At 36.5% G+C, this 22,718-nt stretch overlaps 1 protein-coding gene, 1 long non-coding RNA gene and 1 other non-coding gene across 5 annotated transcripts in view; 1 reads left to right on the forward strand and 2 right to left on the reverse strand.

Annotated features, from left to right (window-relative positions):
* Positions 1–22,718, forward strand: part of NIPBL (NIPBL cohesin loading factor) — a 200,111-nt gene that overhangs the window by 163,756 nt on the left and 13,637 nt on the right. For all 3 annotated transcript variants that reach the window (XM_040495519.1, XM_040495510.1, XM_040495529.1), the window contains 8 exons: positions 11,693–11,801; positions 13,330–13,466; positions 17,733–17,873; positions 17,994–18,087; positions 18,532–18,686; positions 19,204–19,294; positions 20,742–20,915; positions 21,319–21,509. In XM_040495519.1, coding sequence (XP_040351453.1) covers positions 11,693–11,801; positions 13,330–13,466; positions 17,733–17,873; positions 17,994–18,087; positions 18,532–18,686; positions 19,204–19,294; positions 20,742–20,915; positions 21,319–21,509 — 1,092 coding nt within the window. The remainder of the gene's footprint in view (positions 1–11,692; positions 11,802–13,329; positions 13,467–17,732; positions 17,874–17,993; positions 18,088–18,531; positions 18,687–19,203; positions 19,295–20,741; positions 20,916–21,318; positions 21,510–22,718) is intronic.
* On the reverse strand, positions 1,333–7,185 carry LOC121043604 (uncharacterized). The gene is made up of 3 exons (XR_005796935.1): positions 7,175–7,185; positions 2,955–2,957; positions 1,333–1,440 (listed from the first exon to the last, which is right to left on the reverse strand). It is a non-coding gene; the product is annotated as an uncharacterized LOC121043604 (long non-coding RNA).
* Positions 14,936–15,037, reverse strand: LOC121017065 (small nucleolar RNA U13). Its single transcript, XR_005784605.1, has one exon. It is a non-coding gene; the product is annotated as a small nucleolar RNA U13 (small nucleolar RNA).

Here is a 22,718-nt window from a genome sequence, read left to right on the forward strand (position 1 = left end):
AACTTCTTTAGTTTCTGACAAGTTTAGTTTGCCAATGACACTGTGACTTTGTGATAGTTATTAGACTAGCAGAATTTAGTTTAATGAAAGAAGTAAAGCTAAAAAATATTTATTATAGATACACATTAACAGAGACGTAACCACTCTTAATGGTTGTAGCAACATACATGCATAAATTTTGAGAGGCTAGGAAGGATATAGAGAATGTACTACTAGAAGAATCATTGGAAATTCTTGAGTCAAGAATAATTAGCACACATGGGGCACCTGGCTGGCTCAGTTGATAGAGCATGTATCTCTTGATCTCAGGGTCATGAGTTTGAGCCCCATGTTGTGGGTAGAGTTTAAAAAAAAGTGTTTTTTTTAAATTTTTAAATGATTATTATTTTTGAGAGAGAGAGAGAGAGAGTGCAAGCAGGGGAGGGGCACAGAGAGAGACACAGAATCTGAAGCAGTTTCCAGGCTCTGAGCAGTCAGCACAGAGCCCAACACAGGGCTCAAGCCCGTGAACCATGAGATCATGACCTGAGCCGAAGTTGGACGCTTAACCGACTGAGCCACCCGAGCACCAAACCCACCCCTTCTTTTTTTTTTTCTTTTTAAAGAATAATGAGCACCAGGATGCCTGGGTGGCTCATTCCATTCAGCATCTGACTCTTGATTTGGGCTCAGGTCATGATCTCACGGTTCATGGGATTGAGCCCCATGTTGGTCTCTGCACTGGCACCATACAGCCTGCTTGAGATTCTCTCCCTTTCTCTGTCTCTGTGCCCCTCCCCTGCTTGCGTGCTCTCTCAAAAAATAAACGTTTTTCTAAAAAAGAATTAGCATACTTAACTATTTCCACATGAGCTCATTTACATATTCCATTCTCTTTAGTTTCTTCTATTTCTCATTTTTATTGTTTTTGTGTTGAGTGAGTTTCTTATAGGTCATTGATTTCCAATTCATGGAAGTTTTTTTTCTTTTTTTTTTTCTTTCTTTCTTTCTCTTTCTTTCTTTCTTTCTTTCTTTCTTTCTTTCTTTCTTGGAAACTTAGAGTACTATATGAAACACCTTCAAATTCAGACATGCCCCAAACTCTGTCTACCAACTAAATTTTGTTAGTATGCTATGTATACACACACTTTAAATATATGCAGATTTGTTCCCTATAATTTATAACCTTTAATGAATTCATAGTTTTAAAACTTTTAATGATTCCATAGGTTTTTGTCATTTTTCAATAGCACATAAAAGAAAAATTTCTATCATGAAAGTCCTTAGGTAGATAGATCTTTTTTTTTTTCCAAACAGTAGTCCATTTAGTTTAAACCATTATGACAGGGTACACAGAAATTGAATTGATTTTCTAGTGCCACTCAATGGTCCTGTTTTAGTTTATAAGAAAATATAAGCAATGAAAAACCTTGAATAACCCATATTTCATGCATTCCTGGCCTTTGTAATCTAAAATGAGATCTCCTTAAAGTTTACAGTCAAATACTTTAACAACCAATGGATGATTAGGAAAACTAATATATTCATATAATTTAATAGTACTCCACATCATAAAGGAACAGACTACTGAAACATACAGCAATTTAGATGAATAATGAAAACATTACACAGAGTAAAGAAGACTTACACATAAGAGTCATATTCTGATTCCATTTATATGAAGTTCTAGGAGAGGCTAAAACTCATCTATATTGGAAAAACTCAAAGGAGTCGTTTCAGAGGGCCAGGAATTGACATGGAAGGGACATGTAGTGGGTTCTCCAGAGAAGGAGAACCAATAGAATACTGAGAGGAGGAGAGAGAAAAGGATTTATTGTAAGGAATTGGTTCATTCAGTTATGGAGGCTGTCTGCAAGCTGGAGGCTTAGAAGAGCCCCTGGGTATAGTTTAGTTTGTATCTGAAGGCCTGAACCAGGGTAGCTGATGGTATAAATCCCAATTTGAGTGCAAGAGGAGACTGATGTCCCAGCTCAGGTAGTCAGAGAATAGTTGATTTCCTCCTTTGTCTACCTTGTGTTCTATTCAGGCCCTCAGCCAATTGTGTGATGACCACCCACATTGGAGAGGGTGATCTGCTTTACTGAGTCCACGAATTCAGGTGCGAATCGCATCTAGAAACACCCTCACCAGTACTCAGAATTTTTTTTTAACCCAGAAGTGATGTTTAACCAAATAATCAGATATCCCTTGACCTAGTCAAGTTGACACATAAAATTAACTATCACACATCCCCTTTGTCAACATGGCACCTGTGTATATCTCTTTAAACCATACTTCATTTCCAAATAACAATAATGAGATCATAGTTCCATCTAACATGATACAGGTATCCTGCATAGAACTGAAAATGCACAAACATCTTTCCCATAAGAAAAAGTAAAGTCCTTGAGTGATGTTTACTCTTCTCCTGATACCCAGTAACTTAAATACTATAATTAACAACACTTAACTACTATGATATGAAGTCCATACTTTTTATGTCATATGGTAGAGGAATAAAAGGGGAGAAAAAGTGAGCAGTGGGAGGGAGCCATGGTGTCAGACTGGGGTAAAAAAGGCGGGGAGGGGGCGTTATTTGCTCTTTCTCCACTCCTCTTCTCTTCTCCTCTGTCTCTGGACACACACACACACACACACACACACACACACACACACACACACTATTCATAACAAAATAAGTAGGAAATGCTTATGACAACTAAAATTCTCGCTTCTATACCTTGTAATGTGGTCATAGCTGCCTTCTTCTACTGCCTACTCTCTGTATTCCCTTCGCCTTCAACAAGTACCTCACCTGGTCTTCATTATGGTGGGGTGACCCATACCTTCATTCATGAAGGGTCTGTACCATTAGTAGTCCTGCCTGAATTGGGTTGTTATAGTTTTCCATTGACTTTAATCACAGAAGATGGTAATTCTAAGAGTTGTCCTAAAGGATCTCCTGTATTCCAGACAGACTCTTCCTTACTTCCATTATAGAGTATTAGTCCAGTCTCTCCTTGGTAGTCAGGATCAGTCACTCCAGATAGTACCCTAATTCCTTTCTTTGTCTGTTGATTCAGAGGAATGAGGAGCCCAAAGTAGTTGTGTCACAGTCTTGACTTCCAGTTCAGTGGGATTGTTGTTGTGTTTCCTGGTAGAAGCTCCTTTTGGAGCTAAGACCTATAGGTCAGCAAAGCATAAAGTTGCCAGAAGTGAAAATTTTGCTAGTGGGTCACTAGGAGTTAATTGTGAGTGATGCCCCTCCCATTTCCACCCCTTGAAAATTCCTAGACTGTGAATCCTGGTAATCGGCTAAACAGCGCCATATATTGGATGCTGATTCAGAGCATATAGAGCCTCCTGTAGAATCTTGCCTCATCCATGCAAGCTCTTGCCACCTATCTGGTGCTATACCTGAGTCTTGAAAAGGCCATTCCATGTTCTATCAAGCCAGCTCCTTGATTGATAAAAAGTAATGCTGTGTAGAATACCATGACAGTGGATAAGGCATTCTAATACAGCTACAAGTGGTAGTTTTGGCAGAAGCACTGCATGAAGAGAAGGCAAATTTGTATCCATCGTAAGCATCTGTTCCAGTAAGAACAAAATGCTGCCCCTTCCATTATGGAAATCTGCCAGTGTAATCACTGTGCTTACAAAGTAACTGACTGTTCATCCAGGGAATGGTTCAATGGTTCCACATCAGGGATTTGGTGTTGGTCTCTACTGCTGACAGATTGGCACTCAGCAGTGGCCATGGGCCAGCCACATTGGCCTTCCCGAATAGAAATCTGTGTTCCTGAATCCATGTGTAACCACCATCCCTGCCACCATGGACAGTTTGTTCATGAGTGCATTGAGCAAGAACAGAGTAGTTGGGGAGAGAGGCTGATATCCTCGGGGAAGGTACCTACAGAATGAGTCCTCCAGTCCACTTGATTATTTAAATCCTCCTCTGCTGAGGTCATCTTTTGGTGAACATTTGTGTGGGACATAAATATCCTTATATTTTATATGCATTCAGAGATATCTATCCACATGCCTCTTTCCTAAATTTCCTTGTCACTAACTTTCTAATCATCTTCCTTCCAAGTCCCTAACCATCCAGCCAAACCATTGGCCATAGCCCATGAACCAATATGTAATCACATATCTGGTCATTCCTTCTTCCAAGCAAAGTGACAAGCCAGGTGCACTGCTCGTAGTTCTGTTCAGTGGGGGAATTTCCCTTCACCACTGTCCTTCAAGGATGTCCCAGACAGAGGCGATGGTGCTACAAAATGTCCACTTTGGAATGGTCCTACATATTGTGCAGACCCATTTATAAACCAGGCCTAAGTCTTCTCTTCCTTGTGAGTTGATCTCCGGGAACTCCCCATGAAGCCATAGGTACAGGCTGGAAGAGAGAAAGGCAGTATAGCAGGAATAGGAACCCATAGACATTTGGGCTGCTTCTTCGTGTAATTTACTTATACCCTTTAGATGTGCTCTCACCCAGTCACATATATACCGCTTCCGTTTGATGCTGCTGCTGTGCGTACCCAATTTTATGTCTTGGTGAGTCAGGTAATACCCAGTTCATGATGGTCAACTCAGATCACATGGTAATTTGGTGGCTCATGGCTAAGCATTCAGTATCTGCTAAGGCCCAGTAGAGGCCAAGAGCTCTTTTTCAAAAGGAGAGTAGTTATTCATGGAGGATGATAATGCTTTGCTCCAAAATCCTAAGGGCTTGTACTGCATGCAGTCCACCTATGGGGTCCTGCCAGAGACTTGAAACAGTCTCCCTATCTGCCACTGGCACTTAAAGTACCATTGGATCTATTGGATCATCTGATCCATGCTGCAGAGCAACTTGCATAGCAGCCTGGATCTCTTGCACAGCCTTCTTCTGTTCTGGGCCCCTCTCAGCACAGGCAGCATCTTGGGTCACTCAGTAAATGAGCCAGAGTAATACACCCAAATGAGGAATTTGTTGCCTCCAAACTCCAAAGCCCACTAGCCATTGTGCCTCTTTTTTTTTGGTTATATATAGGAGACGCCAGATGCAACAACTTATCCTTCACTTTAGAAGGGATAGCTTAACAGAGCCCACACCACTAGGACCCTAGCAATTTCACTGAAATAGAAGACCCCTGAATTTTGTTGGATCTATTTCCCTACCCTCTGACACATATAAGTCTTATCAATAAGTCTAGAGTGGTTGCTATTTTTTGCTCACCAAGTATAGTCAGCATAATATCATCAATGTAATGAACCACTGTGATAATCTTATTAAAGGGAAAGGTAATCAAGATCCTGCAAACTGAATTATAACATAGGACTGGAGAGTTAATATACGCCCGAGGTAGGGCAGTGCAGTGTATTGCTGGCCTTGCCTGCTGATAGCAAAGTGCTTCTGGTGGGCTTTGATGGGGATGGAGAAAAAAGCATCTGCCAGAAGGTGCCAGGTAACCAAAGAATGTATTAATTTCCTCAAGTAATAATACCTTATCTGGTACAGCAGCTGCAGTTGGAATCACTACCCGTTAAGCTTATGCGAATCCACTGTCATTCCCCAAGATCCCATCTGTCTACTGCCCAGGCCAAATGAGCGAGCTGAATGAGAATCTGGTGGGAATTATCATCCTTGCATCCTTCCAGTCTTTGATGATAGCACTAATCTCAATAGTCCCTGGTGTAATGTAGTATTTTGGCTTACTATTTTCCTGGTTCATGGTTTCCACTTGGCCTTTTCCACCGTAATAACCCTCACTACACAGATCAAAGAACCAATGTAGGAATTCTGTCAACTGCTGAGTATATTTATTCCAATTTTGTGTTTTGGTACTTGGAAATAATCATAATATGAGTTTGGGGATCCACTGGACTCACTCTGAAACAGACAAGAGTTATACCTCCATTGACCACCAGACCTCTAACCACCCACCCTTCACTCTGAGCCACAGCGATCTTTAGGGTCTCTTGGAATTCGTGTCAGTTCAGAACCAGCATCTAATAATCCCTAAAAGGTCTGATAATTTCCTTTTCTCCAATGTACATTTAACCTGATAAAGGACCATAGGTCCTTTTGGGGAAAGTTGGGGAAAAGATTAACAGTATATTTTCCATAGAGTATGGGACTCCTTCCTCAAGAGGATTTCTCAGAGAATGCTATGGACTGAACGTTTATATGTCTCCAAACTTCATATGTTGAAGCTTAATCCCTAGTGTGATATTAGGAAGTGGAGCTTTTGAGAGATCATTAGGTAATGAGGGTGGAGCCAGCATGAATCAGAATAGTACCCTCCTAAGAAGAGACACAAGAGAGATCTGTCTGCTCTCTGCCAAATGAGGACATAAGACAGCCATCTGCAAGCCAGAATAAGGATCTTCATCGGAATATGCTGGCACCTTGATTCCAGAACTATGAGAAGTAAATTTCTGTTGAAGTCACCTACCATGTGGTATTTGTTATAGCAGCAAAGACAGAAATTGGAAGCTAAGACCAAGCTAAGACAGAGATTGGAACCAAAAGTAAGATGCTGCTGAAACAAATAATGTGAAAGTGGCTTTGGAATTGGGTAATCAGTAGAGACTAGCAAAGTTTTGAGGTGCATACTAGAAGAAGCTGATACCGCTATGAAGAGACATTTAAAGGCAGTTCTGATGAGGGCTCAGAGAGAAAAGAAGCTGTAGGGAAAGCTTTTGTCTTCTTAGAGAATAAATACAATCTTGTACAGAATGTTGGTAGAAATATGGACAGTAAAGGCCATTTTGATAAGGTCTCAGGTAGAAATGAGGAACTTGCTATTGGACAACAGAGAAAAGGCAGTCCTTGTTATAAAGAGGCAAAGAACTTGGCTGAGCTGTGTTCTTGTTCTAGTGTTTTGTGAAAGGTAGAACTTCAAGCATGAAATTGGATATTTAGCTGAGGAGATTTCTAAGTAAAGTGTTTAAGGAGCAGTTTCGTTTCTGTTTATAATCAAATACTGTCTCTGTCTCTATCAACCAGTGAATGTATAAAAATAATGATATAGCCTCACAATTTAATAGTATTCACATTGTAAAGAAACAAACTGATGATACATACAACTTGAGCACAATAAAAATATTATGCAGAGTGAAGGAAGCCTTACACAGAACAGTACATATTCTGATTCCATCTATATGAAGTTCTAGGAGAGGCAAAATTAATCTGTATCTGAAAAACTCAGAAGAGCGATTGCTGGGTTCAGAGATTGACTGGAAAGTAACATGAAGGAACTTTCTTTTTTTCTTTCTTTCTCTCTCTCTCTCTCTTTCTTTCTTTCTTTCCTTTTTAATGTTTTATTTATTTTTCAGAGAGAGACAGAGAGGGTGTGGGGGAGGGGCAGAGAGAGAGGGAGACGCAGCAAAGCAGGCTCTAGGCTCCAGACTGTCAGCATAGAGCCCTATGTGGGGCTCAACCCCATGAACTGTGAGATCATGACCTGAGCCGAAGTCAGGCGCATAACTGACTGAGCCACCCAGGTGCCCCAACATGAGGGAATTTTCAGGGATAATGGTAATGGTCTATATTAGTGGTTCTGAAAGTTACTGAGATTACCTGCAACTTGTTAGAAATATGAGTTCTAAGGCTTTACCTCAATAACTCTAAGGTGGGCCCATCATTCTGTGTTTTAATAGTCTCTCCAGATGATTCTGATATAAGCTAAAGATGTAGATCACTGTTCTGTGTTTGTTTTTTTTTTAAGTAAGCTTCACACCTAGCGTGGAACCCAGCATAGGGCTTGAACTCACAATCCTGAGATCAAGACCTGAGCTGAGATCAAGAGTTGGACACATAACCAACTGAACCACCCATGCGCCCCTATTAATGTTTTTTGTTTTTTTATGCTCTGTATCCTGATAGGAGTTTGAGTTGTAATGATGAATGCACTTAACAAAACTGAGCAAATATATGTCATTTCATGTAAATTTTATCTCGAAAGGGAAAAGGAGGGGGGAGTATATTGTCTACAATTTACTTTGAAATGTATCAAAAATAAGATGTATAAAGATGTGTGTGTGCACACATCTTTTTATGTATATACATGCATTTATGCATGTGTAAGTGTAATGCTGGTTTAACATCAGTGTGTGTGTGTGTGTGTGTGTGTGTGTGATTTAACACTAAAGAAGAAGAAATAAGTAGTCATTTCAGGGACACAGGGAAAATTTTTGATAAAATTTAATGCCTTTGAATGATAACTTCCAATAAGCTAGGAATAAAATATGACAGAGTAACTACAAACTAAAATGAAAATCATGCAAAATGGAAAAATGTTCAGAGAGATCTCATAAAAAAAGAAAAAAAAATAGTCATCAGGGGCCTCTGGCTGGCTCAGTAGAGCATGTGGCTCTTGATCTCAGGGTCATGAGTTCGAGCCCCACATTGGGTGTGGAGCCTGCTTAAAAAAAAAGAAGAAGAAAAAGAAGAATACCATAAAAAATGAAAAAGAAAGGAAAAAATAGTGATAAATATGATGAGATGATTGTAAAATATACGTGGAAAAGCAAAGAACTGAAGACAGTTGTCATGTCTGAAAATGCAGGAGCACTACCTTGCCTTACCAAATATAAGGACTTAGTTTTAAGGATACAGTAGTTAAGATAGTGTGGTACTAAATGGACCAAAGGAACAAGATGCAGAGCCCAGAAATTAGCCTCCACATAGAAGGGGTATACTTACTATAAAACAGAAGTGGCACTGCAGTTAATGGGGGGAAAGATAGACTTATCAGTAAATAGGGCTGGGAAAATTGGCTTATCCATAAGGAATTTTTTTTTTTTTTTAGATAGAACTACCTTATGACCCAGCAGTTGTACTGCTAGGAATTTATCCAAAATATACAGAAATGCTGATTTGAAGGGGCCCATGTACCCCAGTGTTTTATAGCAGCACTATCAACAGTCACCAAATTATGGAAAGAGCCCAAATGTCCATTACCTGACGAATGGATAAAGAAGATGCGGTGTGTACACACATGCACACGCACACGCAACGGAATACTACTTAGTGATGAAAAAGAATGAAATCTTGCCATTTGCAACAACATGGGTGGAACTGGAGGATACTATGCTAAGCAAAATAGTCAGAGAAAGATATATGATTTCACTCGTGGAATTTGAGAATCTCAACAGATGATCATAAGGGAAGGAAAAATAAGATAAAAACAGAGAGGGAGGCAAACCATTAAGAGACTCTTAAATATAAAGAACAAACAGGATTGCTGGGCAGGGGGTGTTGAGTGGGTAACAGGCGTTACTGAGGATACTTTTTGAGGGCCGGGTGTCATATGTAAGAGATGAAACACTGGGTTCTATTTCCGAAGCCAAAACTACACTGTATGTTAACTAACCTGAATATAAATTAAAAAAGAAAGAATTGATTGCTACTTTAACTCAGTAATCACATCATATAGATTAAAGAAAATCTTTAAAACTTTTAGAAGAAAATATATGTGAATATATTTTTGACCTTTCTGTAGGGAAAGATTTCTAAAGGATTTCTTAAACAAGTTCCAAAACCATTAACCTTAAAAGATTGATGAATTTCATTGCATTAGAATGAAGTACAGTTTTTTAATCAAAAGACATCTTAACACAAGTCACAAACTAGGAAATGATATTTGATACACGTGTAAGAAAGGATCCTTAGAGTATGTGAAGAACTCCTCTCCTACAAATCAACATAATTTTCCAAGTAGGAAATAGGTGAAAGTCATGATTAGGCATGACTTTTTTCCTACTTTCCAAGTAGGAAAATAGGTAAAAGTCATGATTAGGCATTTCATACAAGAAATAGCATATATGGCCTATAGGGTGTTCAACCTCGTTATTAATATGGGAAATACAAATCAGTACTATATCTTACACCCATTTCGTTGGCAAAAATTGAGAAATCAGGTGATAACAAATGAGGGAGAAGAGATGGATTAAACAATATCTTTTTACTACTAACTGAGAAAATACAACCAAATTGAAAAAATATAGCATTATTTCATAAAGTTAACATTTATATATCCTGTAACCTAGCAGTTCCATTTGAAGGTATATACCCAAGAAAACCTCGCATATGTGTGCCAGGAGACAGATAAAAAGAGTGCTCGTGCTCGTGCTCGTGCCACTAAAAAAGTGTAATTAACCTGTCTTCAGAATAGATCAATTAATTGCAATATTGACACACAGTAGCTGTTGTATAGCAGTTCAAATGAATAAAATGTAGTCATTTGCAACAACCTGGATTACAGTTAGGGACATAATGTTGAGTGAACAAGGCAAGACTACAGAATACTACGTCCACTATAATACCTTTTAGAAAGTTGAAAATGAACCAAAATTATGAACAGTATACAGCTGACACCATTTTTTAAGCAAAAAAAACTTATAAAATTCCTGATAATGGTTACCTTGAAGTGAAACAGAAAGATGGAATAAGGGAAAGGGGAGTGCATTGGGAAATAAAGGTTTATGGAAATGTTTTTGAGTTGGGTTCACACTAAGTAAATCAATTAAAAGGGCACATAGCAATATGTATTTATACTATTGTGTACACTTTATATCTTGGAGAGGAAAAAACAAGAGGGGATTATTTTCTGCTCCTGCCTGGAAGAGGCTAGCATGCAGTTTTAATAGCTGCTTAAGGAATTGAGTTATAGAGCAGGACAAGGAGAATTTGCTGTACAGAGAAAAAACTAAAAATTGAAATTTTCTTTATTTCTTTAAATTGAAGAGGATGAGGGCAGTGTATGCATTATGTTATTCTGATTGCTGTCAACTGTTTTAATCATTCATGCATCTTGTAGTGAAGGTTTAAACTTGAGCTTTCCAATATTAGCCACATGTGTTTTTTAAACTTAATTTGAATTTTTATTTGTAATTTTAACTCCTCAGGCGTACTAGCCACATTTCATGTGTTCAGTAGCTGCCTTTGTCTTGTGGCAACCATATTGGACAGCACAGATACAGAACATTTCCATCATTGCAGCAAGTTATATTGGACAGCACTGGAACTCTTCATGAAAATCACATATACACTTCAACTTCTTTATAGCCCAAAGTTGTATTTGCTAATCTGTATTAAGAAAACATATACCTTAGATGACTTTACAACTGACCTGTGATTGTAAAAGTTTGAACTGGTTTTACTTTTTGGCCATAGTTAGACCGATCTTTTCTCCTCATCTCATCATTCCCAGCACTTTTCTAACATTGTTTATTAATAGTTTGGCAAAGGATAATACAGAAAAGAAATCTGGCCTTATGTTTTATAATTTTATAATTTTAAAATTTAAGATGCAATTCAGATGAAGTTATAATTATATAGAAAGTATAATTAACTCTTACTTTTTTGAGATACCAAAGGATTTGAAATAATGAGGAATAGAATTCTAATTCTTTAAAATATTTCAACTAGCATTGGGCATTAAGGAAGGTCACCTTTCTCATTTCTCTCATATCGTACCTCAGTTCCTACACACAGCAATTTAAATACTCCATACTAACATCGCTTGAAAGTATTTATAAATTACTGGTTTATAAGATATTTTAAAACATTTGCTATATATTTTTGTTTATTTGCATTTTCCATATTGTTAATGACAAATTGAAAAGCTTATTACTTATGGACACATTTAATGCGTTTATATTATTATTGCCTAATGAATAATTATACTGGGATTTTTTTTTTATATATATACATATATAGTTGTTGAAGTCCGAAGAGGATTCCTCATATAAACCTGTGAAGAAAGCTTGTACTCAACTTGTTGATAACCTAGTTGAGCACATTCTTAAATATGAGGAATCTCTAGCTGGTAAGACATTTTATATATTGGTCATTAAGTTGATTTTATAAGATATTTTAAAATACTTTGGGCACATTTCTCAATTTTGCCTCTGGTTCTGCTTAGCCTAATAATTAACTACTTCACTTTTAAATGAAGGTGGGTTTTTTTTGTTTGGTTGGTTGGTTTTTTTTTTTTTGTGTTGTTGTTCATTTGGTGTTACATCCTAGATTATATTGTTTAGGTTAACTAAGATTACCTAGAGCAGTATAATAAAAGCCTAGGCCTCATCTCTTCTACATATCTTTTAGATGTCATGTTGTACAGACGTAAAAGTCCAGGGGCTAATATGTATTTAGTTAGTTGCACTCATCCTAAAACTGTTTGGTATCTTTTAAATGATAAAAAACTTTCTCTCAAAATGAAACTGTTTTAACTATTATAAAAATGTTTTTAAAAGATTTGTAGTACATTCCTAATATCATTTATAATTGTTATGTAAAATGTGCTTAATCTTGAGCTAGATAAAGCAGCTAATATTTTTTAAATTGACAAATTCCTTAAATGCTTAATATTTTATATTATCTATTACATTATTTAACAGTCACAAATCTGAAGCTATTAATCAGATTATAAGTAAATATATAAAACTGTAAAAGCTATAACTGATAATCACTTACTTAAAGCACCCAAGACTAACATTACTTCCCATCTCCTAATGTACATTGATGAAGAACAATAGTCAGCCTTGGTCATCCTCCAGAATTGGGGGCCAGTTGCCTCTTGCAGAGGTACCATGATGGCACCTAAGGAAATTGTTGGTATCCTTTATATTTTTATGCCTTTTTTTCTTTAACTTTTTTTTTTCATTTTCCATGTGTACCTCTTTTTCTTTTTATCTCCTAGTTCTGTTTCCCTTATTTTTGCCTCTCGTAGATTTTAAGGGTGATACTGTTGTCACTTAATGTTGAAAATTGTTAATCTCTTCTAAAAACTAATTTGCCTCCTAAGAACCATTGTATCTCCTAACTAACAGCATTTTCCTCCCACTGGAGCAGCAGTGGGTTTACCTTTCTGATGTAGCCCTGGTCCAGCTTCTTAATTTGTCACTCCAGTCTTTTAACATTCTTCTCCCGCTGCAGCTTTGCTTTTTTCCCAGTGCCTTCAAACACGGTATCACCTCAGCTAAATTGCTTTTGTCCTGCTTTGCTAACTTGCCCATACTGACTTCCATCCATTTTTAGATATAAGAAACACCATGTTTATTCCCAAAAGCCCATTCCTAAACTTAACTCATTCTATTTTTTTTAACTTCACTCCTCCACCACTCAGTGTAAAATTTGCCTTGCATAGTGGAGCCTCTTTGGTCTTTTATTCTTAATGTATGTAATATGTATAATAAAAAAAAATGTAGGAAGTCTAGTATCATAAGAAATGCTAATCTTTTATTGAAGTATGTACTGAATCAGTTCAGGGGATAATACTGAGTAATTTAAATAATCTGTATAATTTCCACTGCCTTGTCGTATTTTAGTATCTTATTTCTCTGTTTTTCCAGACTCTGACAATAAAGGTGTGAATTCTGGAAGATTGGTAGCTTGCATAACCACTTTGTTCTTATTCAGCAAAATAAGACCTCAGCTCATGGTTAAGCATGCCATGACTATGCAGCCATACCTTACCACTAAATGTAGTGTAAGTATAGAGCTGTCCTCTTTTTTTATGTCTTACCATGTAGTATTTTAAATTTAGAATTCACATTGTGTCATCCACATTTTAAATGATCGACTGTGTCATGTACTCAAATATATGTTCTAATATTTGTGGCAAGTTATATAAGACATCATTTTTCTGATATATTAAAAATGAAGTTCTGACTTCATTTCTCCATAAGCTCCTCAAGTTAAATGCTTATTAAATGCTTCCTAAATGTTGTAACTATTGTTAAGACCTCAAGAGTGAATGAGGCAGAGTTCCTCTCACTCAGAAATTTACTCTTTTAGATTCTGAATTTGCTTTTCATTTGTCATTTCAATATATTTTGAGTATATTTATTTTCTAATACATCAGTAGGTTGAATATGGAAAATCTAGTATATCAGAGATGTTAGGTGGCTGTTTTAAATTAATATTGCACATACTCTGTTATTCTAAGATAAAATGTGAAACTCAAATAAAACATTGCTTATATAAAATAATCCAGCAGTTTATATGACAGCATGGTGAGTTAAATGGCTTGTTACAAACACTAAATTTTGAAATACTCTAAAAACTTTAAAATGTAAAGTTTTTTTTACTTACTATGTCCCCAGTGTTCCTAAGGAGCTAATTTTAACTCTTTTCTCTACAAGATTTGTTTTGCTGCTGTGGTCTGGTTTTCTGGTGATCTAAATTAGGAAGTTCTAGATGAAAAACCTCAGGATGTCCTGAGAAATTTTAAGAACCAGAAGATAGGGGAGCCTGGGTGGCGCAGTCGGTTAAGCGTCCGACTTCAACCAGGTCACGATCTCACGGTCCGTGAGTTCGAGCCCCGTGTCGGGCTCTGGGCTGATGGCTCAGAGCCTGGAGCCTGTTTCCGATTCTGTGTCTCCCTCTCTCTCTGCCCCTCGCCTGTTCATGCTCTGTCTCTCTCTGTCCCAAAAATAAATAAATGTTGAAAAAAAAAAAAGAACCAGAAGATAAATATATATAAAAACAACATTATAATAATTTCTGAGACCCTAATTCTACCTTTAGGGTTTGTATTAAATTCAGAAATAAATTGATTAATATGTATTCTATGGCCAGTAATAATGGCCAATATTTATTGAACACAGTGTCAAATACAGTGAAAAATTTTACGTACATTATATCATTTACCTTGTGAAGTATTATCATTATTATCTCAGCTTTACAGATAAGGAACTGAAGCTTTGAGAATATAAATAACTAGCCCAGTATCACACAGCTGACCAGTCCCAAAGCTAGAATTCAACCCCATGTCTGTTTGCTTCTAGGACTATAACGAAACTTGCATAAATGGCCCTTGTTTGAATCAGTATTTTTTTTTTTTTTAGCAAGATTACTTTGAAAACATTTTGTGTAATCTGTGTGTGTGTGTGTGTGCGCGCGCGCGCACGAGTGCGCACACTCACATGCAGACATACATAAATGTTCTTTTTATCATGTCAGATGGGTAATGTGCCAAGGTCGTTACAAGGTTTCAGAGGCACATTTCACATAATAGCATGAACACCCAATCATCACACTTATGAACTACAAAAGGATCTATAAATATATTTTTTATTTGACCCTGTAGGTATGCCAGAAGGAAGGATGAATGTTGGAAAGTTTTATACACACACATGAAGTTTTTATATAAATAAGGCCATCTCCTATGTGTTAGACACATTTAAATGTTTGTTTTTTGTACCCTACCTCCATCTTTATTCTTCTTCACCTCAGGAGAAACAACCTGGATTATCCTACATACTATATCCATGCTTCTGTAATTGTGCACATGCACACATATATAACTGGTTGACTGGGTTTTTAAAAATCAGGTTATGGAGTGCCTAGGTGGTTCAGATAGTTAAGGGTCAGACTCTTGATTTCGGCTCAGGTCATGATCTCATGATTCATGGGATCCAGCCCTGTGTCGGGCTCTGGGCTGAAGGTGCAGAGCCTGCTTGGGATTCTCTCTCCCTCCCTCTCCCTCTGCCCCTCTTCCGCTCATGCTCTCTGACTCTCTCAAAATAAATAAACTTTAAAGAATCCGATTATGTTATATACCTATCATACATATACGTATTGTATGTGTATAGATTATCCATTTTATGGATATTCTATGATACATTTAACCATTTCCCAATTTGGCAGACATTTACATTGTTTCCTATTGATAGGGACTACAAAACAATTCCTTAACAAACATTCCTATTCATATACCTTTAAATACTGGTGCTTTTTATTCTTTGGGATACATCCTACGGGATGGACTTGCTAGATTAAGGGAATGTTCTTTTGGTTCTGGTTTTGGGTTTTTAATAGATTTTTCCTGATTGCTGGTGCACTTGTTTTAGAGTCTCTTTGGAAACCAGTGAAGGACCATCTGTGTCATTTTTACACTCTTTGCCAGTCAGGTGCAAAGCAATAGTTCATTTTGCTTCATTTTCCCTTCCTTGATTTCCAAGAAGATTGAGCATCTTTTTTATGATATTAACCAATTGTACTTAATTATCTGTGATTTGACTGTATGTGTACATGTATATTTATATGTCATTTGACCATTTTACCTTTGAATGGTGGGGCTTTTTTTCTTTCCTTTTTTTGGAAACTCTTTAGTCTAAATTTTTTAGATGTTGAAACATCTTATGTTATAATCATTTCAGATATTTATCTTCATATTATGTTCTTTTGTTCTTTTCCGTCACGATTTCCGTCTTTAAATTTTTCTTCTAGATTTTAAGATACTTCTTTTACTTGATTTTCTAGGCTGATAAGAGTAATTCAAAGTAAAATTTTAGCTGTGATTCTCAGATGAATTTATTTTGACAAAAATTCTTCGTTCCCTAGACCCACTGTAACTCATCCCTTGTTGCTTAAAGCACGTGGGAGTGGGAGACAGCAAGGAACGACAAGGTTTCTGTGCTACTTAGAAGTATTCATCTTATTTTTTTTTACTTAATCCTATGGGTATGATGAGAGGATGGATGAATGTCAGGTGGGCACGTGTTAATCAGCTCAAAAAAGTTCAAAATGAATGTCAGTAACCTGTTGCTAAGAATAAAGAGTGATTAACTTGACTAAATAAAAACATATATTGAATGTCTTACTTCACAAAAATAACTAGTAACTGGTTGCCTTGGGGCAGGGGTGCTGGGTAACAAGAGGATAGGGGGGTGGGAAAGAGATTTTTTTTTTTTTTTTTTTGGAAAGAGACTTTATTATAAATTCTTTAATAAACTTTTGGTTTTTTAAAATATTCTGCCTATTTTAAACTGCTTAGTTTTTAATAAAAGTTTTAAACTTTTTTAATATTAAAATTTAATTTTTCAAATTTTAAAATAAAGAAGTCTTATATCTAGTTCTGGGATTCTGTATTTTTATCTGTCATAAAAAGGGTTAACAGAAGACTTCTCAACCTGAGCACAATTGACATTTAGGATTGGATTATTATTCTTTGTTGTCAAGAACTGTTCTGAGCATAACAGGATGTTTGTCAGCATCCTTGGCCTCTGTCCACTGGACGCCAGTAGTACCCCCCAACTCCCCTCTTGGGGCAACAAAAATGTCTCCAGACGTTGCCAGATATCCCATGGGGACACACTCACCTCCAGTTGAGAACTACTAAGTTAACATACTCCAGTTTGAAAAATACTGATCTTAAAAAACAGTATTAGTCTTGGTAAAATACTCAGTTAAGAGTTAAACATCTTTGTTCAGAATTGGCTTGTGTTAACGTTTTCGGGGGAAAAAAAGAATAACTGTACCATTGTGATTAAGTGACCGAAAGGTTACATGGTAACTTAGTGGCAGAGCTAGAATCCAGGTTCCTGATACTGGCTTATGCTCTTCCTTATGTAGATTAAAAAAACTTTTTAAGTCTTTTTTTGGGACACCTGGGTGGCTCAGTTAAGTGTCTGGCTTTTGGTTTCATGTCAGGTCATGATCTCACAGTTCATGAGATCAAGTCCTGAATTAGGCTGTGCGCTGACAGCACAGAACTTGCTTGGGATTCTCTGTTTCCCTCTCCCTCCCTCCCTCCCTCCCTCCCCTGCCGCCATCCCTGCCCCACTCACTCATTCTCTCTCTCTCTCTCTCAAAATAAACATTAAAAGAAACATATGTTAGTCTTTTTTTTTTTTTTTTTTTTTTTACTGAAACTTGACATTCATAATACCTCAACCCTCAAATTCATAAAAGTGTATAAACTTTCTTGTCAGACTCTGATATTCATAAAACACTGATTTTATCCTTGTAGACACAAAATGATTTCATGGTTATCTGCAATGTTGCAAAAATCCTGGAGCTGGTTGTACCACTGATGGAGCATCCAAGTGAAACTTTCCTTGCTACTATTGAAGAAGATTTAATGAAGCTTATCATCAAATATGGCATGACTGTAAGTATTCAGTGTTCCGTCTCTATTGATTAGTATAAAATTCACAAATGCTAGCTAAATCATATGGTTTACTTTTGTCTTTAACTCTTGCCTAAATGGTAACATTTTGTTATCTTTTAGGTAGTGCAACATTGTGTGAGCTGTCTGGGAGCAGTTGTAAATAAAGTGACACAAAATTTTAAATTTGTGTGGGCCTGTTTCAATAGATACTATGGTAAGTTCAGTGCCTGGGCTTTGAAATTATTCTGATGGATCCTGTAGTGCGTCTAGCTCCTTTTTAAAAACACATCTGATAGGGGCGCCTGGGTGGCTCAGTCGGTTAAGCGTACAACTTCGGCTCAGGTCATGATCTCGCAGTCCGTGAGTTCAAGCCCCACATCGGGCTCTGTTCTGACAGCTCAGAGCCTGGAGTCTGTTTCAGATTCCGTGTCTCCCTCTCTCTCTGAGGTCAGTTTTCTGCCCACTATGTAAAATAAAATTTAAATACCATTTTTTTCTTATATTAATTCTTTTAGGCTGTAAGGTATCCTGTCATAATTCTAGATGTGTGTGACTCTTAAGAACATTAGTAAAATTTAACTCTAACAACTTAGCAATAATTATTTGAAGATAATTCAAGGATAAAACATTATAAATAAACATTACTTATCTTTATTAGGTGCCATTTCAAAATTAAAAAGTCAGCACCAGGAAGATCCAAATAACACTTCACTTCTGACAAACAAACCAGCACTTCTTAGATCCCTTTTCACTGTTGGAGCACTATGTCGGCATTTTGATTTTGATCTAGAAGATTTTAAAGGCAACAGTAAGGTACGATTCTAATATTAATTACTTAGTATGCTATAAAAAATAGGACTGTGTGACCCTGTGAACTGAAAATTACTAATGACCCAGGATGAAAGCAGCTTTATAGTAGTCTGGTTTAATGAGAATTCTGAAGCAGTGCTACCCAAAACCTGGTCCTCAGACTAGCCTCTGATCAACCAGCTGTTTGTTACTGATTTGTCATAAGAAGCTTACACAAGTTATATCAGCTTTGTAACAGTAGACACACTGGGTTAAGCAGCTGACTTTTTTTTTTTTTAACTTCCTCAATGAAGGAGCAGTACATTAATTTGCATTTTACACAAGCTTCTTTGTCACACACTTTTATTTTGAATGTCACCATTCTAAAATTTATGGATTTATAAACTTGTGATTTATTCTTCAGTAAAGTTCACATGCAGAAATTCTCATTGTTTGCTTTTAGGCTTTTTCTTTTATAATTGAAAACTGAGAGAAGTTACTCTTCTTCATACACCTTAAAGTGTTTTTTTATTCCCCTTAGGTTAACATAAAGGATAAAGTACTTGAATTACTGATGTATTTTACAAAACATTCAGATGAAGAAGTACAAACAAAAGCCATCATTGGTCTAGGTAAGTTAAGTCTAAATTTCTTTATAATTTTAGTTGTTTGAGAGGTTGAGCAAATTTGGAAATATTGTGAGTCTACACTGTTTTTTTATTTAAGTATGTTTCTACTCACAGTAGGATTTGGTATATAGACCATAGGATTGGGGATTAAGAAACCTGGGTTCCATTCTTGGCTCAGCCAGTGACTTTCTAGGTGACCTTGAGCAAGTCATGTAACTACTCTGTTCGTCAGAGAAATTTTATTTTGGTAGCATTAACAATGTTTATAATTTAATATGCGTGAACAGTGGTCCATATTAGTCTTTTGAACAAAAATGAGAAATAAAATTTTAGTTACCCAAACCTTATTAAATGTTTACTGATTTCTTTAAATAAACTTAAATCTTAGAATCTTAGTCCTCCTTCATCCCTTTCATAGCAAATCAACTAAAAATTCACATATCACTTACTTTAAGGAAGTTCTATTGAAATAGTGTTAACTTCAAGCCAAATGTGTACCTTTGAATATTAAGTCTGGACATATGTTATATGAAGTGGGTAAACTTACAGTGTTAATCCAGAGAACAAATAGTGCAAATTTTAACTTGAAGAAGTAGCACTGTCTACAAAATACTACCTCTAGACCAGTTAATAAATGACATCTTGCTTGTGTGACCTTGGACTAGTTATCTGATCACTCTATGCTTTGAGTTTAGTTTGTATTTGGCATCAATAATACTTGCTATCATTAAGGATCTTCATCTTGTCTTACATAAATAAGTATTTTGTACAAATAAACATGAATAGTATTATTTTGCTACTTATCAACTTATGGTTATAGAATTCAGCATTGTGGCTTCATTATAATGCCATAAAAATAAATGGAAGATATTATTAGCTCTAGTTTATTTTAGAATTTTTCTGTTTCATCAAATGGGTATATATATAACACACATTTATTTATTTTTTTTTTAAATAATGCCAATGTAGTACCTTCTGCTAGGGATCTGAAAAATGTTTACAGACGTTACCTCTTAAATCCTGATAACGTCCCTTTGAGGTAGGTGGGTGGTAAATATTATTGTCCCCATTTTACAGATGGAGAATTGAGGCACAGAGAGATTATGTGACTCACCCAAGGTCACACTACAAGTCAGTGGTGGACCAGGAATAGAACCCAAGACACCTGACTCCTAATCCACTCCCCTAGCCACTAGGCCCTGCTCCCTCCTCAAGGTTTCCTCTTGTGGGAAATTCTCCTTTGAAATGCAATTTCTTGTTTTTAATTCATGGGGAAAGAAGTACCTGCTCTAATACTTCTCTGGGTAAGGCCACTAGCATATATTCTTCTGGTCATTTTAAGTTTTAATGTTTGAAAAGGAGCTCTTTCATATAAATTATAAACATTTTCAATAAGTATTACATTTAATTTTAATATGAATATATCAAGACATTTTTTTTGTCTCTTTAGGATTTGCCTTTATTCAGCATCCAAGTCTAATGTTTGAGCAAGAGGTGAAAAATCTATATAATAATATTTTATCTGATAAGAACTCCTCAGTAAATTTAAAAATACAAGTGTTAAAAAACCTCCAGACCTACCTACAAGAAGAGGATACACGTATGCAACAAGCAGACAGAGACTGTAAGTGAAGATGTATTTTTAAATTTCACATTGTGGCTAGAGTTAGAATACTGTCCGACTCTTTTAATCCAGACACCTGAATTTCCTTATCTGTTATATGATAGATACGATGTATCTATATATACATGTGTAACGTGTATACATAATATGTATTATATGATGTAACACATGTTCAGATATTAACATTTGCAGGAGGATAGGGGTTGTAATTCTCATCAGGTGCCTCTCACAGAGGCACGCGCGCGCGCACGCACACACACACCCACCCACACACACACACAAAAGATTAAGAGCCATTGAGCCAGAGTACTACCTATAATTTTGTACTTTTGGCTGTGGCCTAATTTGGTGTAATTCGTAAAGTTGATACACATGTTCTTAATATGTTTACTTCCTTTTGCAGGGAAGAAAGTTGCAAAACAGGAAGATCTAAAAGAAATGGGTGATGTGTCCTCAGGGATGAGTAGTTCCATCATGCAGCTTTACCTCAAACAGGTGCTTGAGGCGTTTTTTCACACCCAGTCAAGTGTACGCCACTTTGCCCTGAATGTCATTGCGTTGACGCTAAACCAGGGTCTTATCCATCCAGTTCAGGTGAGTCTGTTTGATAGTGGCAGCACTTACTGAAAGAACCAGATTTGTTACCATTTGATGACATTGTGATTATACAATACTAGTTCTTTATTCATCTTAGTTGTTAATTTTTTATCCATTCAGGATAAAAAAGAATCCATCTCCTAGGTTGTCGTTACTGTAAAATACCCATATGTTCATAATATTGTCTTTATCGAACACATTTCCAGTTTACATTGGTAGAATATGTACTTGGAATCAGTTTTCTAAGTAGGGATGGTTTGTTTTAATCCATATTGACTCTTATCCCTAAGAACCAATAGCCTGTAATGTCAAGAGAGTTAACTGGGGTTCAGAGTATTATCTGTTAACAGGGTGGATTGTAAGTCCGTAGAAAAGTAAATCATATTACCTAAGCTCAGTTCCTTCATCTGTAAGTTGGAGGTAATACCACCTACCTAATACCTCAGCACACTGATGTGAGGACTAACTGGCATAATAAAGATATATTAGCATCACTGAAAATTAGCAGCTGATGCTGACGTAGTAGTGTATAACTGTCTGACATGTTCAGGAGAGTACCATAAGCTACAGAAGGGAATTTACTAGACAACCAAAAGCCTGTATCCTTTAAAATTTTTATTTTGCCTGTTTTTTGTGGAACTTCTTCTAAAATATGCTATATGTGAGTATGCTTTGTTCTTCCCTGTGTCCTGAAATAAAACACACTGATGAATTCTAAGAACAAACAAGGACATCCTCTTACGACACCATAATGCAGTCATCAAATTCATGAGATTTAACACTGATACAGTGTTATCTAATATATAGTCCATTTTCAGATTTTGCCAGCTGAGCCAGTAATATTCTTTATGGACTTTCTTCCCCCAAGTCAGGGTTTAATCCATGATCATCCTTTTCAGTTAGTGCTGTGTTGACATTTTTTAAGCTGTTGCTTGTTTGTTTGTTTGTTTGTTTGTTTGTTTTCAGGTCTCCTCACTGCTGATTCAGATTCACTTAACATAGTATTGGTGTTTCTTGACCTTAGAAGTCCAGTAAATATGGCTGTTACCAGAACACTAGCTATCGAACTGTCTGATCATTGAAGCCCTATATCAGTGTTGCAAAAAAATTTATATTTTTCTGGTTTTGAGTATGAAAGGCAAAGTATATTTTGCCCTATATTATCTTTACATAGCAAATTCAGTCAAGCTTGGAAAATTACTGGAT

Source organism: Herpailurus yagouaroundi, unplaced genomic scaffold (genome assembly GCF_014898765.1).
Source record: "Herpailurus yagouaroundi ecotype Mexico unplaced genomic scaffold, PumYag 29, whole genome shotgun sequence".
Classification (NCBI taxonomy): domain Eukaryota; kingdom Metazoa; phylum Chordata; class Mammalia; order Carnivora; family Felidae; genus Herpailurus; species Herpailurus yagouaroundi.